This window comes from Kazachstania africana, chromosome 8 (assembly GCF_000304475.1).
Source record: "Kazachstania africana CBS 2517 chromosome 8, complete genome".
Lineage (NCBI taxonomy): Eukaryota > Fungi > Ascomycota > Saccharomycetes > Saccharomycetales > Saccharomycetaceae > Kazachstania > Kazachstania africana.
The window spans coordinates 149,312-167,328 of record NC_018947.1 but is presented as its reverse complement, the minus strand read 5'-3'; the positions used below and the strand labels follow the sequence as shown (position 1 = coordinate 167,328).

The window sequence follows — 18,017 nt, the reverse complement described above, 5'->3', positions numbered from 1 at the left end:
AAGGTCCAAGTTGCTGGATCAATCAAGAGAAGGAGTGTTGGAGCCATGGCAGTTGATTCTTATGTGCAAACACTTGGTGAGATAGTTGAGCTTTTTAAAGAGTACAAGCCGGGCTCTATTACGCTTGATAATATAACAAAATTATGTCAAACTCTAGGATTAGAATCTTTTACTGAAGAGATTGATTCGGAAGTGTCAAGACTATCCACTGCATCTAAGATTATTGTGATAGATATTGATTTTAATAACAATGAAGAAAGAGTTAAGGACGTAAAATTGGTTTTGGCTTCAAGTTTTGATGACTTCGATTATTTTAATGCAAGAAACAATGAAGCTAGTAAAAATATTTTGTACAATTCATTGACCCAGTATCCTGATTTAAAAGAATTCCATCATAATCTACAATTTTTATGTCTATTAGATGCCTTCTCAAGAACAGAAATAGATGCAACTCATAGTAATAGTAATAACACTTCGGGGCATTTGGAGACATCCACTTCCAGTAGTAATAACACCAATACGAACACTGCATCTGGTACTATCGATCTCTTTAGATATTTTACAGAATTAAGTGGTTGTATCAAGCAATATTTTGAGGATTCATCCCTGAATTTAAATATAGCAACAAATCTGAACAATAGATTTGGAATCTATATCCTGGATTCTGACAATGAAACAATATTGGCAAAAATCGGTTTTGAAAAAGCTCTAGATCCAAAGCAACGATTATACGAATATGTTTACTCGAAAGAAACCAAATGCTGGATAAATGGATCTCCCAAAAATTATACAACTGGGGTCAAGTTGGTTATGGAATTGAATGAACATAATAAATCTAAAGTGGGAGATTCTGTAGACTCATTTTTCCCTAAGGATTACATTCCTTCTGAAGTCATTTTGGCATTTGAGAAAGTGCCTGAGGAAAGCGATTTCGATCAGGCTTCTATTTCTACCCTGCTCAGTAAACATGAGTTAAATTATAGGATTAAAACCATCAATGATTTTACCGCAACTCTAATAAAAATAAAAAAGTTCGACATTAGCAATAGTAACATTGAATTACTTCATGAGATACTTCGTTGGATAATTTGGGTAAAATACGTTTTCAAACCATTAATAAAGATAATAAATAGTTTTAATGAATTTCCAAATGAAGCAATTCCAAATATCAATAGTTCTTTCGGCAGAAGAAGACGATCATCGACATTAAATAAAAGGCCCAGTATCACGGAAGCTACCATGCTGAAAGAGCAAGGCCTTCAGCAATATAACTTACATGAGATTATTGCAGAGCCTGCCATTCAAGAGGAATCAGCACCCGACTCATCTTTCATTAGTAATAGTGATGACATTCTGATGAGCGATGCAGCAGAATTAGATTTTGGCCCAATTATAGAAAACAGAACGACGGCGAAAGAAGAAAATGAGGATTTGTTGCAACTTGTTTTAAGTGAGGATCACATTTTGTTGGATAATAAGCTAAGTTGTTCACTTTATGACGATTTTGAGAAGTGGAATAGCTTCATAGAGGATTTCCAAAAATATGTAAAAAAATAGTAATATATAGTTTGACATTCTATAAAGTGATTCAGTATACCGCAGTATAGACGGTTATTTCTGCGAAAGTTCATTGTCGATTCTGAACTTGTTGAAAGTAGAAGTCTACAGAAGCCTTGTGCCTAAGTTGGAGGGCGAAGGTTGAAGCTTTCAAAAAGTGGTCTTGAAAATACAGACTGTAGAAAAGATTCTTTCATTTTATAATTGGTTTGCGCCAGTAAATTTCGAACTTGACGTAATATGTACTTATTATGGTGTTGTCTATCTATTGCACGCAAATTCGCACAATTCAGACGTCCTTTACAGTATTTTTATAGCCTTATTCTACCAACGTAAGCGATAAATACCCCTGTTGCATATGCGGTTGCTAATGGCCGAAATATATACTTATTATTATTTTCTTCTAAGATTATACAAATGGATCATAAACATCTTATGGGCATATATCTTGCTCTTTAAACCCTATCAAGTACCATCAAGCCCTCGTTAACACTCGATATTACTTCCTCGAAGACCCATAGTAAATTCTTGATGGATGTTCTCACTCTAATATGATGGCAATTATTCGGCTAAATTCTGTTCCCCGCGTTCACGGGGGCTCGTTGTTTTTATCCTATCTTGTATTTGCAAGATTAGGCGTTAAACTCATAACTTTGAATTGTATGACGTGCATAAGTTTATTTTATTATTCATAGGAGGGCTGTATTTTCACTATTGTGAAAATTATAGGCACTATGGCCGAGTGGTTAAGGCGACAGACTTGAAATCTGTTGGGCTCTGCCCGCGCTGGTTCAAATCCTGCTGGTGTCGTTATTTTTTTGAATTTTTTTCTCACTCACCACCACCACATGACACAAGGCAATGCACTTTTAATGATTGCGCAAGCTGTTATTGACCATTAGAAATACAATTTTTTAGAATATCTAAATTTAAGTATATATATTTATATCCATATTAATACAAACGAAAAATAATAGTTCAAATTTAGATTTAATCGTCATAGTTTTCGTCCTCTTCTACTTGTCTAACAACGTCTTCTTTGATTTCGACGTTATCTTTTTGTTCATCCGTACCATTTTCTAGTTCTGTTAACTCTTTTTCCTTCTCTTCCCTTAGTTTTGCTTCTTCTTTCAGCTTTTCAATTTCTTCATCACTTGGCTTTATGACTGTTTCTTCACTGGCTTCTTCTTCCTTAGCATTTTCATCGGTAGCATTCTTCAGTTTTTTAGATTCCGGTTCATCATTTTCCTCTTTAGTAGCAACTTCATTTGATGGTGTTTCGTTCTTTTTTTCTTCATCATCAATTGGTCTCTTCTGAGGTATGCTTGAAGGACTTTCAGGTTTTGCCGGTTCTTCCACTGCCGTAGAGGGCACGGGTACTGCAGTATGACTAGTTTCCTCTGGTACAGCGGCTGGTTCATTAGATACAGGTTCTTCGGTTACAATTGGAGCAGGTACCGGAGTATGACTTTTTTCAGCAGTGACAGAAGCCTCTATCGTACTTTGTTCTGCAGTTGGAGCTTCCTTAGATTCTTCAGCTGGTACCGTTGATGCAGCATCTGTAGTAGGCGCGACTTCTGAAACTTCAGGAGCTGGTTCGGCGGCTGTCTCGGTGACCACTGGGGAAGGAGATGCAGCTGGCTGAACTGGCGACACTGCTGCTTCAGGGTTGGGTGCAGTAGCAGGCATCGTTTCCTTAGCAACAGGTGCTTCAACAGGTGCTTCAACAGGTGCTTCTACAGACGCAGCTTTCTGCTGTTCCGAAGCCTCTTGTTGTGGTTCTTCAATTTTAGGTTGAGAAGAGGATTCTGGTGCAGTGGCAGTTGCATCTACTGTAGGTTGTGCGACAGGTAAAGCTGCAGGAGTTTGAGACTTTTGAGTTACTTCGACTTCTTTTGGTACAGGTTGTTCTACAGGAGGAGGAGCAGTCATTTGGGTAGTTGCTGGTACAGGTACTGCTACAACCTGTGGTTGTACCTGTGGTTGCGACAGTATCTGTTGTTGTGGTACCTGTGGTTGTGACAGTATCTGTTGTTGTGGTACCTGTGGTGGTGGTTGAAGTTGTTGGTGCAACTGTGGTTGATTTACAAGTTGTTGGGGCACGGAAGCTGGTTCATTAATATTATTCAATTTTATTGTCATCTGTTGGGGTAATGGTTGTTGTGGAATTTGATTATTTCTAATTTGGGACATTTGACCTTGTGGTTGGGGCATGACAGGTTGTTGTTGCTGTTGTAGTTGAGCAGTTGGGGCACCGTTAACAGTATTGTAGACTGATGTAGGTCTATTATTTAGTGGGTTTGATTGATCATTTGATTGTAAAGTTGGTTGTAGCATAACTGGTGGATTTTGTATTTGTTGCTGTTGCTGTTGCTGTTGAGTTTGTTGTTGAGATAATTGTTGTGTTAGAGCTTCTAATCTTTTCTTGATATGAACGTTGTCTGGATCTAATCTTGAAGCTTGTCTATAAGCATCTAAGGCATCAGTCAATTGATTGTTACAAGTTTCGTATAAGGTACCAAGATCGTACCATACTTCACTAATGTATGGATTCAATCTGATAGCTCTTGTATAGGCGTCCAAAGCGTCTCTGTATTGAGATATTTGGTAGTAAAGAACACCGATAGAACACCAAAATATTGGATTTCTTGAATCTCTATTGACAGCTTGTTGGAAAGCATCATAAGCTGCGGTGTAATCACTTCTGATCATGTGGACTCTACCTAAATGATACCAAGTTGTTGCATCTGAAGGGTCGACTTCCAACGATTTGAGTAGATAATTTAAAGCTTTTTGAGGATCATAAAATTGTACGTTGTTCATTCCATACAGACAACCTAATTGTTGTAATACTTTAGCGTGATTATCATTTTGTAATAATACATGTTCATAAGCTTCTTTTGCACCTTGCCATTCATTCATACTTTCTAAGACAGAACCCAATTGGAACCAAATATCCCATTCTTGTAGAGGAGCTGGAGGTTGTGGCAAGATATATCTGAAACATTCTAAAGCTTGATTCCATTTACCTTGATGTTTATAGATGATACCTAATCTGAAATAAATTTCATTTGCCTTTTCGAATTGTGGATCTAATTCTAGTACTTTTGCGAAGGCTTCTTCAGCATAGTCTAAGGATCCATATCTATCGTAAAGAATACCAATACCATGCCATAATTTCGGTACATTAGGGTTTGAAAGATGGTAGAGGGCTTGTTGGTAAGAATTATAAGCTCTTTGTAAATCATCTAACATTAGATAACAATGACCTAGTGTAGCCCATACGTCAGATAATTCTGGATTTATTGTTACTGCTCTTTCGTATAACTCTGCAGCTCTTTGAAACATATCTCTTGAACGATAAAGATGAGCCAAAGAAGTCAAAGCTTTTGTTGAGTTCTGATTGTATTGTAAAGTTGCGTCATAAGCCATTGCTGCTCTATCGGCGTCGCCTAAAGTTTCAGCCAAAGAGGCTATTGATAACCAAGTTTCAGCTGTTGATTGAGTAAGTGGGTCTAAAGCAGCTGTTGGTACGACAGATTGACTAGTAGCATTGGCGTTGTTATTTTGTGTGGAATCCATTTTCATAGGTTGTTGTTGTTGTTGTAATTTTCGTTGTGTCATAATTGCAGAGGAGGGTATACCTTGATTCATCTGTGGTACACCGAGAGAAGACACTGGGAGGGTAGTAGTAATAGTGGTACTGTAATAATCAAATGTAGAGGATAAGAGTAGAATAAAGGAATGGAGAGAAGATTTATCAGTACGATAATAAGTATTTGTTTTCCTTAGAAAAAAAAAAAAATTTTTTTTTTAGGCTTCTTGGGTCTTATAAATAATCATAAATACGTTTAAGTTTTTTCCCGAATCTCAAGAGACATACATGTTTTGTTGTTTTTAATTTCGGCTGAAGAAATCGTCGCACGGAAAATGAATAGAATGAAAGAAACAGAATTTCAGTTTGACAGAACGCGTTAATCAGATGAGAGCAGCAAGAGACAGAGCAGCGTGAGATTTATCAAGCGTTTGTCGCTGACGTTGTCAGTGCTGTTGTTGCGTGTGTGTGTGTGTGTGTGTGTGCATATATATATATATATATGTATATGATACTTGATTCTCTCTCCATGTGGTAGTCACGTGGCATGAAGAATAAGAAACACGAATTACGTATTATTGGCTCAGTTTTGCTTTTGGCTGCTGGAGGTCTCTCGAGAGAGTCGCTCGCTTACCCGAAATCCGCTTATTATCGTATTGTTCTTTGTTTTCGCGTCCGTTGTGTTCTGGGCGTTCCTTATTCTTTTTTAAAGTTTGTTTGGCTGGGCACGACAGAGACAAACAGGCAAACTGACAAGATGGGTTAATAATAGATGGATAGATACTGCTTCTCCTTCTTCTTCTTTCCTCGTGCATGCGTGCATCCGCAGCGATAGCATCTCTACGTCGTGAAAATGGAAACGAATGCTTTCTGCGGAGAGACACTGACACACACACTCACACACGCGGGTTGGATGGATGGCGGCAATAACATCCGTTTTGCATTTGATGCGGAAAAAAAAAAAATGAACTTTCAAGAAAAAGGGGAACTCAGAAATTCTTCCGCCGTGAGGTCGGGTTATCAAGAGAAACAGAGACAAAGAAAAAGAAAGAGACACGTGCGCAGTCAGGCACTTCTCGTCCGTCCGTGCGTTATTGTCCCTTTATTTCTTTTCTTTTCCCAATAGAAAAGAGGGGGCAAAGCGAGCGTCACTTGATAAATAAAAAAAAAAGGAAAGGAAAGGAAAGAAAGATTTATTATATTTGGGTTGTCTCTTTTGAATTAAAAGCGGGGTAACGCCAACGCCCCGTCTCTTACGTGTGTAGTGATGTCTATGTTGTACGTAGGGTAACACTTTTTGGGATTTTATTCACACGTGATTTAAATCCGGGTAGCTTTTGTTCTTGCATTTCAATTTTTTTTCTTTCGTTTTTTTTTTGCCCAAATCGTTGTTTCTCTTACTTTAGCTTCTAATATCAATATCTCATAATACGTAACAACATAAACTATTAAAAAAAGAATATACGAAAGTTTCATTCTTAACTTAAAAAAATAAAACCTATAGATACACACATACGCACAATCGCATCTTCTCTGGTTTATAAAACTCCATCAATCAAATGTCACAGCGAAAACTTCAACAGGATATCGATAAATTATTAAAAAAAGTTAAAGAAGGTCTGGAAACTTTCGATGAAGTTTACGAAAAATTTGAGTCTAGTGACCCAACAAATTCATCATACAGAGAGAAACTAGAATCTGATTTGAAAAGAGAAATCAAAAAATTACAGAAACAAAGAGAACAAATCAAAACTTGGTTAAGTAAAGAAGATGTAAAAGATAAATCAAATGTCTTATTAGAAAATAGAAGATTTATTGAAAATGATATGGAAAGATTTAAAACTATTGAAAAATTAATGAAAGCAAAACAATTTTCAAATGAAGCTTTAACAAATCCTGATTCAATTATTGATCCAAGAGATTTGAAAAAGAGAGAAATTTTCATCTTTATTCAAGATTGTATTCAAGAATTACAAAAACAGTTAGAAACTTATGAAAATGATGATAATTATGAAGGTATTGCAAGACATGAGTTCCATATCAATAATTTACAAAATATTCTAAAATTATTAACTCGTAATCAAATTGATACAAATACAATAGATGAATTTAAAGACGATATCAAATATTACGTAGAAAATAATGATGATCCGGATTTTGTTGAATATGATACCATATATGAAGATATGGGTTGTGAAATTCAATTTGCTAACGATTTAAATTTAGAAAATACAAATGATATCAATACTTCTACTCTTTCAAGCGCTAATGACTACATCACCTCCACGACGCCAGTAAAACCCAATAATAACCCCTCAACTACCACCTCTACCCCATCTGCTGCTACTGCTACTGCCACTTTGAGAAAACAGGACCGTTCTTCTCCAAAAAAACTAAAAAAGTCTACCCTCATTGCATCACCGTCTAAACAACAAGACGAAGATTTGTCAAAAGCTACTGCTTCGGCAACAACGACAACAACAACACCTGCTGCTACTACTACTTTATTTCCCGCTACTAGTACAGCGGTACCAACAAATATGAACGATATAAAGACTGAAGATAAGGACATACACGAGCATCAACATGTACAGCAACCAAGTGAATTATCATTTCCAAAAGATATTACATCCCAAATTAATGATATAATCTCAGCAGACATAGAACAAAATCAAGCGTTTAGAAATCCTTTGTTCAATGAAGAATTGAAATATTGGTTAAATACTAAGAAGACATTAATGCAACCATACAAAGAAATGCCACAATCAATGCTCTCTCAATTAGAATCATCACTACTAAATTGTCCCGATTCTTTAGATGCAGATTCACCCTACTTGTATAGGAAACCTCTCTCTTTACCACATCCAACGTCAATTTTCTTTCCTAATGAGCCAATAAGATTCATTTATCCATTCGATCTCAAATTAAGTAACAACGCCACTAATAATAACACAAATACCTCCAGCCAGAAAAAAGTGAAAAATGATATTTATTCAAATACTTCATTGGCAAAAATTTTTACAAAATTTGATCTGGATACTTTATTCTTCATCTTTTATCACTATCAAGGTACATATGAACAATTTCTTTCCTCAAGGGAATTGAATAAAAACAGAAACTGGCAATTTAACAAAGTTGACCGTTGTTGGTACTATAAAGAGATTGAAAAATTACCACCAGGAATGAATAAATCTGAAGAAGAATCCTGGAGATATTTTGATTATAAGAAAAGCTGGCTAGCAAGACGTTGCTCGCCAGATTTTGTATATAAAAAAGAAGATTTTGAAAAACTCTGAACAAAAAACAGGAAGCTTTTTTAAATCTATAAATACATAAAATAATTTATTTTATATATGTAATCTTATCATTATAACGCTAGTTCCCTTTTCAGGAATTCTTCACTAAAGTAAGTGACTTGTTCAAAATTGTACTCAAATCCATCTATGCCACCGTAATAAGGATCGTCGACAATTTTATTGAATCGGTTATTAGTATTCCAACTACCAAATAAATAAATTTCACCTCTAGAATTTTTTGGTTTAATTCTATTCAAATTCCTCAAATTAGATTCATCCATACAAATGATATAATCAAATTCCTCAAAATGCCTTGGACGAATTTGCTGAGCTTTATGGTTTACAGGCACATGATGTTTCTTACAAGTAGCGGCACTACGGCGATCAGGATCACCTCCAACATGGTAGTTCCCTGTGCCAAACGAATCAATCTTCTCGAAATAACTCTCTAAATTTTGTTGCTTCACCGCGTGTCTAAATACTGCTTCAGCCATAGGGGAACGGCAAATGTTACCTAAACAAACAAACGCTACTGAAATCTTCTTATCTTGTGTCATATCTTACCTTGAATTTGGTACGCTCCTTAGGATGAGAACACTCTTTACTCTGAGCAAATAAGTTAAACGTTCCTTTTATACCTGGCACTAAAGTCCTCGATGCGAGATGTCGCAGGGCGTAAATCAAGAAAAAAGTAATTTAATATGCTCTCAAAAATCTAAAAATCCCGACAAATTCAGGTACACATTATAAATTTATATCATTATATAGATTGAGCAATTTAGAAAGCTCTTCTTAATGGAGAAATAACATCCTTACCCTTGTAGAAGGCAATGGTCCTTTCAGCTCTTTCAGCAACGCCTTCAGTGGTGAAACCGAAGTGCTTGAAAACTTCTGGAGCCTTACCAGAAGCTCCAAAGGAGTCGATACCGAAAGATTGATGAGCATATTTACCCCAACAGGAAGTACTTAGAACTTCGACGGATAATACTGGGATACCATCCGGTAGGACAGATAACTTGTAGTCTTCTGGTTGCTTTTCGAAAGTGAAAAAATCTGGTAAAGAGACAACACGAGCGTTGATACCCTTGGCAGCTAAAGCCTTAGCGGCATCGACAGATAAGGAAACTTCAGAGCCAGTAGCGGCTAAAGTAATATCTGCGTTAGCAACATCATGTAGGACGTAACCACCCTTAACAGCCTTATCAATACTAGAACCTTCTAATTGTGGTAAATTTTGTCTCGATAAAGCAATGATGGATGGAGTATGTTTAGATTCTAATGAAACTTTGTAAGCAGCAGAAGTTTCATTACCATCGGCTGGCCTCCAGACTTGAATGTTTGGTAAAGCTCTGAAATGTGCTAAAGTTTCGATAGGTTGATGGGTTGGACCATCTTCACCGACACCAATGGAATCGTGTGTAGCAACCCAGACAACTGGATGACCAGATAAAGCGGATAATCTGACGGCACCAGCAGCGTAAGAGACGAAGTTTAAGAAAGAACCACTGTATGGCTTGTAGTTAGCACCGAAAGCAGAGATACCGTTCATGATAGCACCCATAGCATGTTCTCTGATACCGTATCTAATATATCTACCGGAGTAATCACCTAACTTAGAAGATTCTGGTTGGAAATCGACAGCTTCCCTCCATCTAGTTAAGTTAGATGGAGTTAAATCGGCGGAACCACCAATCAATTCTGGTAATTCACCATGGATGCTTTCTAATACAATTTCGGACAATTTTCTGGTGGCAACAGCAGAATCCTTTGCGGTGTAAGTTGGTAAGGCCTTTTCCCAAGCAGCAGGTAATTCACCCTTTAATCTTCTGGCTAATTCAGCACTTAATTCTGGGAATTTTTGTTGGTATTGGGAGAATAATTTATCCCAGTGATTGTTAGCCTGTTGGCCTGGGTTACCAATCTTAGATTGGTAGAAATCGTAAACTTCCTGTGGAACGGTGAAAGATTGTTCTGGGTCGAAACCGAATTTAGTTCTTAATTGTTTGATATCATCTGTTTTCAATGGAGCACCGTGAACTGCATGAGAACCAGCCATTAAAGAACCGTAACCAATAGTAGTGGTCATCTTGATTAAAGTTGGCTTGTCTGTAGATTTCTTAGCCTTGGCGACGGCCTTAGCAATGGCATCAAGGTCTTCATTACCGTTTTCGACATGTAATACTTCCCAGCCGTAAGCTTCGTATCTCTTGGCAACATCTTCATCGAAGGAAACTTCGGTGGCACCATCGATTGTGATCTTGTTATCATCGTAGATGGCAATAATGTTACCCAATTTTAAGTGACCAGCTAATGAAGAAGCTTCGGATGAAACACCTTCTTGTAGACAACCATCACCTAAGAAAACGTAAACGAAGGAATCAGATAATTTAAAACCTGGTTTGTTGTAAGTGGAGGCAAATTGCTTTTGAGCAATTGCAAGACCGACAGCATTGGAGATACCTTGACCTAATGGACCAGTGGTGACTTCGATACCTGGAGTTTCGAATTCTGGGTGACCTGGGGTCTTGGAACCTAATTGTCTGAATTGTTTTAAATCTTCAATGGTTAGAGGGTAGCCAGTTAAGTGTAGCATGGCGTACAGTAGGGCGACAGCATGACCGTTAGATAAGATAAATCTATCTCTGGCGATCCAGTCTGGGTTCTTTGGGTTGAAGTTCATTTGACTCCAAACAACGTGAGCAGCTGGGGCCATACCTAATGGAGCACCTGGGTGACCAGAGTTGGCAGCAGCAACTTCATCTACAGCTAGTAATCTGATAGTAGAAACAGCTAATTTGTCAATTTCACCAAAAGCCATTATTAATTATTTAAGTAACAATATTTGTACTTGAGAAGAATTTTCTAGTTATGATAAAAGAAAATAGAATAACTCAGTTGAAAGTCTATAATTTATTTCTTCAAAACACTTTCAATAACAGAATATAAGAAGAGTTAATATGCAAGAGATGGAAGCTAAGAAAAGCGCATCATTCAAGAAAACAAGATATGCCTTTAAAAATTGTGTTATATTTATATGATTAATTGATCCAACTCTGAGGAAAGCCCGATTGCACAATATCATAATTACTTACTCAAACATTCGAAGGCCCCTATAACTAGTAGTGCAACAAAAATTTCACACAAGAGAATAACTTACGTACCCTCTTCTTTCGAGAGATAGATCAGTCACAGGAAAAAAGAAAAATTTGACGTCGGTTTTTCCTCCTTCGTTTTCTGAGCAAACGATTGTCGACGGCGTTCCTAGTTCCTCGAGGCAGAAAGATTCTTCAAAAATTACATAACAAACACCGGCCAAAGACGAGGGAAAGTGGAATGAAATCAAGATATTATTAAGTGGGAGGAAGAGAGGAAAGCCTACTTCTGTCAAGCCCTAGTTTTAGATGTATTTGGTAGCACAGTAAATTTTTTTTTTAATCTCCCCCGATTTTTTATCGATTTACTCTCCCCTCTAATTCAATTGGATTTGCTTTCGTAAAAGAACAAAAGAATTTGTAAAATATTATCTAAGTAAAAAGACATCAAAATGTCTATTATTCCCAGTCTAAAATTGACATAACATTAGCATGGGTACTATCAACCATCAAGAGATATTTTAATTGTTTTTTTGTTTGATCAACGTTCGCATGGAGGCTAAATGGAAATTTAAAAACACGGATTTATAGGTTAAACTTCGGTGACCGCTTTATCTCCGATCCGGTGTTATATAAGACACGGAATCTTACTAATGGTACTGAATATATATATATAAATGTATTGTTTGAGTTAATATTAACGTCTGAGCTGCATGCATTTGTCACAATAGAAAGCATAGCCTGGTTTAAGGCCACTGAGTGTCAAACCTGTGCATCCGAATTTTCGCCTGGAAGGATGTAAATTTTAATGCATTAGTAAAGGATGTTCAGAAAACGATGACATCGTTGCGAGCAAAACCCAGGATGTTATATCATTGAACATGCTATCTAGGTAGTGTCTCTCAGATCAATGTTGAATTTATCATCAAATGGGCTTTCAACGTTTACATTGGCTTCTGGGTCTTTGACGTTTCTATCCGGTTTCGAAGTATCTCGTAATGAATCAGGTATTTCTAAATCCAATAGGAAACTGCCATCATCATTCAATGAGTTTTGATCCTCATCACCGTTGTATTCCCTTGATAGACTTATCAAATCTGTGGTGCCTGTCACTTCCCTGATATCTTCTATTGTGTCTCTCAATATGAAATTTTCTTGCTCCTCTTGATCCTCTTCATTCATTTCTTCAGTAATTTCCACCAACTTGGGTCTAGCTTTGATGGCAGTGGTTAAGTTATCCTGTGAGGCTTTCTTTTCGCGTACCTTCGACGTATTTTGTCTATTCGTATATTTGTTAGTTTCATCAACCATGTCATTTTCTCCTTCCTCTTCAAAATCTAAAATGGATGAACCCAAGGTAATGTGGGACCTAACATCACCCGCGACATTCAGATTACTACTTGCGAATTTTCTTGGTCTATTCAATCCTGTACTTGTAACACCCGGAATGTAAGCGATTGGCAAAATGTTTGAGGCTTTTGTTCTTATAGTAGATGTTGTGCTTCTTCTATCACCTGGATTCATCAAAGTTGTCCTTCTGACAGCTTGTTGGTGTGGAGGAGGCATGGTCATCGTCTTAATAGCGGTAGTTCCATTCGTATTGCTTTGAAAGTTACCCATGTTCGAAGGTACCTCCTCTTCCTCGTCATCATCAAAATCATCAAAATCGTCATCTTCTTCGTCGTCAGCCAACTCGAGATCTGCACTACTTTTTGCATCCAGCAGTTTTGAATCAGATTTTCTATATTTTGGTTTCCAGTACCACTGATAAGCAAGGAAAAGTACAACGAGAGAGATGCCAAATATACCACCAAATACACCACCAATAATTTTGGGATTGTTATTGGTTTTGGAGGTGCTAGATGAACGAGAAGTACTCGATGCACTGGTCGAGGTAGTTGTTGAATTACTCAACGTATCTAAAGATGAACTTGACTTCGTAGCACAATATGTTGTAGGACATTCGTTACATGTTAAAGCAGTCATTACGCAATACTCATTCTCCCCACAGGTGGGGCAGGATACGCTGTCCGTACAAACCACACAGGAATCGCCACTAGAACTTGTAGAGTTGGACATTGCTAATATGTCGTTAGCTGCCTGTTCTGTAAGTTTGGTCTCCAGCAGTTTTGCTTTTATAGTATATCTTGATGTTTCTCGAAAATAGAGTTTCTTTTTCTCTATCTGGCATTCCCGATCCTGACACGCTCTGAAACTTACTAGATGCGACAGACTTTAGTGAAATTGCCAGAAGTAATAGATGCCCATAGTGAGAATTTACTTCAAACTAGATTGTAGATAATCGAAAGTTGCAAGATATAGTAAAATTTTTCATTTTTAGCCACCAAAAGAAAAAGAAATACATTGTTTTCCTCCTTTATTCTGATTCTTGTGATGATTTTATTTATATAATGAAATTATGTGTGGATTCAGCACAGGTCGGCCTCTATCTGCTTTTTATGAATCTCAAAATAATATATAAATTCATGTGAGGTATCTTTCATATTCTATAAAATACTGCTGAAGGAGTCCAAACTGTTTTAGCTCAAAATTCTATTTCATGCTTCTCTACAGTTACTCTGAAAGAAAGAATTTAGAGTCGCGCAACGCCAGATAAGTACTCACGTAGATCAAAGCCCTCAGACAATGGTAATTGGCATTGGAGCCAGCTGAGCTTTTTGACACATTATTAGTATATATGTATGCGTATTGACTTTTCAAAATTTGAAGGGTTGAACAGTAACAGTAACATGTAAAGCTTGCTTCGAATTTGTACTCAAAATGTAGAATTTTTAAACTGCAGGTAAATTGAAATGAGGGTCCATTTGAAGAACTAGTGAATGTCCAAGAAAAATAAATATCTATATCTAGATATGAAAAGTTGGATTAAGTAACTCTGTTCATCATTGAAGGGTTGAGTGTGGTTAGCTGTTGTGAACTTTACATACGGATCAATATGAATGTTATATATTTTTTTATTATGTTTTTGAATTTCTTAGTCCAGGTTTGCAGGAATCGACAATACGTTAAGGACTAAATATAAAAATCTTAAAAAATAAACGGTCAATACTGGATGGCTATAGTCATATATAATGAAGTAAAAACACAACAATATGAAGACGCATCAACTCACTTCTGTTTTCAGTGGCTCCTAACTAAACCTTTCCACAAGTACATTGGGAAGTTACACATTCTGTTCCAGAACAGGCACATTCTTTCTTACATGTTGGACAGACGTGGTTGTGCTTCTCTGCGGTATGACACTTGCAGGCGGCTCCACCTGGACAGTCTACCTTACATTTATCACCACAATCTTGTGAATGACCACATTCATTACATTGGCATCTACTTGACATCTTCTTGCTCTTTCAGATTATTCTCGTACAAGGTAATGTCGTGAACAGAAAAAGGAGCTGCATGCAAAAAAGCTAACAGGCCCATTAGCCGTATTTATATACTTTTAATGAATAACAAAACATTTGTTTTTCAGCTAGCCGTGAAATCCTTAATTGCAGGACCCTTTAGTACCTTGAAATAGCAATGTATATGGTTAAGGGTTTTTTTTGGCAAGATGCGTGTTATTGCAAAATTATTTGAATCAATATTCTTGATGATTTAATTATGTAATTCTTCATAACTTATTTAAATACATTTCTGATTGAATGTATCATCGTATGCCACCAGCTGACTTGGCCTATTGTGTTCTTTTCCATATTACTGTCGCCATTAAACTTCAGCAATAAAGGCGTGACAATATTCAAATTATCACTATCTTGAATCTGTCCATTATATAAACTTTGATCCATTAAACGATATTTGAGTGCATTCATTCTTTTCATATACAGAAAATCGTCACTGATAATACTTTCACCACGTTCCCTAATATGACCAATTGTGGGAGATGAATTCAAAGCTGAATTGAATATTTGTAAAGGGGAGAGTGAATAATTGTGATTTGTAAAACCACCATTTGGATGATCGTTAGACAATGATAAATCACTGCTGTTATGAGCAAACAAACTAGAGTTGATTGCAGAATAATCGCTTCCTGGAATTTCAGCTCTTAGTAAATATTTCTTATCATCCTTTTTCTTGGTACAAAATTTAAAGAATCTTAAACTCCAGGCATGAGGGTGAGGATGAGTATTATCATTAGTTTCATCCTCTTCCTCTTTATCAACCTTGTCAACCGTTCTTCTTTGACTGTAATTTTGTATAACTCTATCTAATCTATTAATCTCTTTTAAAGTCTGATCACTTGTTCTTTCAACCAAATTTTCCAGTTGTCTGGTCTCATTTATTATCTTTTCAATTTCGCAGTCCATCTCTTCTTTACTCAGCTTATTCAAGTTATAATTGATTGAATTTATTTTATTATATGCCATTGGTATTTCTGTAATCTTTGAAATGTGCTTTTGTTATTATAGAGTAAGAATGGAATCCTTTCAGTTTTTATGTTAAGATGAAAGACTAAAGTGTTGACTAATTTTACAATTTATCACATTTAGTAGTAGAATTTTGTACTTCTGGTCTTGTGTCAGTAATAGCTATGAGATGACAAGAACGTACTGAGCACTTGACTGGCGTAAAAAAAGACAAAAAGATTACAATCTATAATTAGTTGGAACGATTATTTCTAAGTGTGTCTAACTGAGGAATGCGTTTATATAACTATGGTGCCTATCATACTTATTGCTAATAGGGTTCTCATTAGTATGGTGTCTAAATTTTTTGCCGGCGTGTCAAGCTTGCCTTCTCAATACGGGAGATAAAGAAAAGTTTGACATTTTTTACCAAAGTAAAAGGCAGATGATCTACGTGAAGGAAAATTACATATAAATGCCAGTATTGTCAAAGCGAAGAGTCTTATTGGTATTACTTACGTTACTTAGTGCGATAGCATTGATAGCACGTGTGGGTTCAGCTTTGGAAAATGGTGCAATGTTGGAGAACAACACTTCAGACAGTGGAAAACATGATGATAGCAACAAGGAGAAGGAAGAAGAAGATCTCTTCTGTGCGGTACTAAATCCGGTGACAGAGTCATATATTGATCTGTCACCTCTATCAGCTACACCCAACGATTGGAGGGAAGTACCTGATGAGACGACGACGTCAAAGACGAGATGGTTAGTGAAGGGTTATGGTAGTGATAAAGATTTAAATTTCACATTGAGTATTTGCTCCAGTTCGGTTCATTCCAGTGAAGAGATGGAACAATTGAGTAATCATACTGGTGGTTTTTATAATGATATGGAAGATAATTTGATCTCAATTGGCGACTTCAGTAGTAAACCAATTTTATTTGGCAATGGTAATAGTAAAAAATTGACTTTAAAATATGAGAATGGTTCCATATGTCCCAATGGTGTTGATAAGAAATCAACCTTACTAAATTTTATTTGCGATAAAGAAATTTCAAGTAGAGTACAACTTTCATACGTTGGCAATTTACATGATTGTTCATATTTTTTTGAAGCTAGAAGCATATATGCATGCCCCACAACTAGTAAGAAAAACGGTGTTAATGCATTTGGTATATTTTTCGGTATATTTGCCGTTTTTGGTTTAGTTGAAATTGGTAGAAGATGGTTAATAAATAAATTAGTGAAGTCTAGCAGGAGAAGACATAGTGATGAGTTTAATGATGTTTTAGATGATAATGATAGTAATATACAACCACGATGGGAATTTTTTGAAGATCAGTCTATATTCAAGAAGTTTTTCGTTAATTTGGGTCGAGCTATGAAAAGAATCAATCATAGTTTAATATCGCTGCTAAGGGACGAAAGAAATGCATCATCTACGGGACCAATAAGACTGTCATCGAATAGTCAAACGTCTTTTTTCAGAGACATGGAAGTGCAGAACAATATAATTGACAGCCTGGATGTTAGTAGTTCGGGTACATCTGCTACCACTAGGGAAGTTGAATTAGAATAAATCAATAGTTGATGTTTAAATTATAGTGCGTACTCTCACAGATAATGGGCCCGCGATAACTTTTTCGTTGGACTGCCAACGCCAAAAAAAAAGTGAATTACATCCGTACATTTCAAAACCCACACAATATCTTTTTTGTAGACCTCTGTATTTTTTTTTTCTTTCAAAATTTTTTCTTGAAAAAAAAAAGGGATTAGTTTTTTCCCCATTCACGCACTAACAGCTGGGCGGAAAAAGAAAGAAGCAGACCACGAGAAGTCTTCTCATCGAAAAATAGCCCATCACAGGAGAAGCAAAGAAAATACGCGAGGTACTGAGAAAACTCGCGGGAGAAGATTGTGCGGTGCCAAAAAATTTATTTCAGTGAATTTCACTGAGAGACAGACAAAAGTACGGAGAACGGGAGAATAACCCGCTGGATGGAGGAAAAAAGAAAGAGTATGATGCCACGAAAATCTCTCTGCTGCTCCGAGAGGAACCCGGACATGGAACAACTTCCTACTCATAGTTCTGGGAACTATAGGCTAGTTCCAC

At 36.6% G+C, this 18,017-nt stretch overlaps 9 protein-coding genes and 1 non-coding gene across 10 annotated transcripts; 4 read left to right on the top strand and 6 right to left on the bottom strand.

The window, feature by feature from the left end:
* Positions 1–45: 45 nt before the first annotated feature.
* MED1 (Med1p) lies at positions 46–1,557 on the top strand (the record flags this gene model as incomplete). The annotated part of the gene is made up of 1 exon (XM_003958584.1): positions 46–1,557. The coding sequence occupies one exon, from the start codon at positions 46–48 to the stop codon at positions 1,555–1,557; it is 1,512 nt and encodes a 503-aa protein (XP_003958633.1).
* Positions 1,558–2,285: 728 nt separating this feature from the next.
* Positions 2,286–2,367, top strand: KAFR0Htrna12S. Its single transcript has one exon. It is a non-coding gene; the product is annotated as a tRNA-Ser (tRNA).
* Positions 2,368–2,547: 180 nt separating this feature from the next.
* On the bottom strand, positions 2,548–5,211 carry CYC8 (transcription regulator CYC8; the record flags this gene model as incomplete). The annotated part of the gene is made up of 1 exon (XM_003958583.1): positions 2,548–5,211. One exon carries the CDS (start codon positions 5,209–5,211, stop codon positions 2,548–2,550), a length of 2,664 nt encoding a protein of 887 aa, XP_003958632.1.
* A 1,500-nt stretch (positions 5,212–6,711) lies between these two features.
* On the top strand, positions 6,712–8,448 carry NOT5 (CCR4-NOT core subunit NOT5; the record flags this gene model as incomplete). Its single annotated transcript, XM_003958582.1, has 1 exon — positions 6,712–8,448. One exon carries the CDS (start codon positions 6,712–6,714, stop codon positions 8,446–8,448), a length of 1,737 nt encoding a protein of 578 aa, XP_003958631.1.
* Positions 8,449–8,519: 71 nt separating this feature from the next.
* Positions 8,520–9,005, bottom strand: LTP1 (tyrosine protein phosphatase LTP1; the record flags this gene model as incomplete). Its single annotated transcript, XM_003958581.1, has 1 exon — positions 8,520–9,005. One exon carries the CDS (start codon positions 9,003–9,005, stop codon positions 8,520–8,522), a length of 486 nt encoding a protein of 161 aa, XP_003958630.1.
* Positions 9,006–9,226: 221 nt separating this feature from the next.
* TKL1 (transketolase TKL1) lies at positions 9,227–11,266 on the bottom strand (the record flags this gene model as incomplete). The annotated part of the gene is made up of 1 exon (XM_003958580.1): positions 9,227–11,266. The coding sequence occupies one exon, from the start codon at positions 11,264–11,266 to the stop codon at positions 9,227–9,229; it is 2,040 nt and encodes a 679-aa protein (XP_003958629.1).
* Positions 11,267–12,428: 1,162 nt separating this feature from the next.
* OPY2 (Opy2p) lies at positions 12,429–13,619 on the bottom strand (the record flags this gene model as incomplete). Its single annotated transcript, XM_003958579.1, has 1 exon — positions 12,429–13,619. The coding sequence occupies one exon, from the start codon at positions 13,617–13,619 to the stop codon at positions 12,429–12,431; it is 1,191 nt and encodes a 396-aa protein (XP_003958628.1).
* Positions 13,620–14,695: 1,076 nt separating this feature from the next.
* On the bottom strand, positions 14,696–14,896 carry KAFR0H00825 (uncharacterized protein; the record flags this gene model as incomplete). The annotated part of the gene is made up of 1 exon (XM_003958578.1): positions 14,696–14,896. One exon carries the CDS (start codon positions 14,894–14,896, stop codon positions 14,696–14,698), a length of 201 nt encoding a protein of 66 aa, XP_003958627.1.
* A 282-nt stretch (positions 14,897–15,178) lies between these two features.
* Positions 15,179–15,925, bottom strand: KAFR0H00820 (uncharacterized protein; the record flags this gene model as incomplete). Its single annotated transcript, XM_003958577.1, has 1 exon — positions 15,179–15,925. The coding sequence occupies one exon, from the start codon at positions 15,923–15,925 to the stop codon at positions 15,179–15,181; it is 747 nt and encodes a 248-aa protein (XP_003958626.1).
* A 454-nt stretch (positions 15,926–16,379) lies between these two features.
* On the top strand, positions 16,380–17,483 carry MRL1 (Mrl1p; the record flags this gene model as incomplete). The annotated part of the gene is made up of 1 exon (XM_003958576.1): positions 16,380–17,483. One exon carries the CDS (start codon positions 16,380–16,382, stop codon positions 17,481–17,483), a length of 1,104 nt encoding a protein of 367 aa, XP_003958625.1.
* Positions 17,484–18,017: the final 534 nt, after the last annotated feature.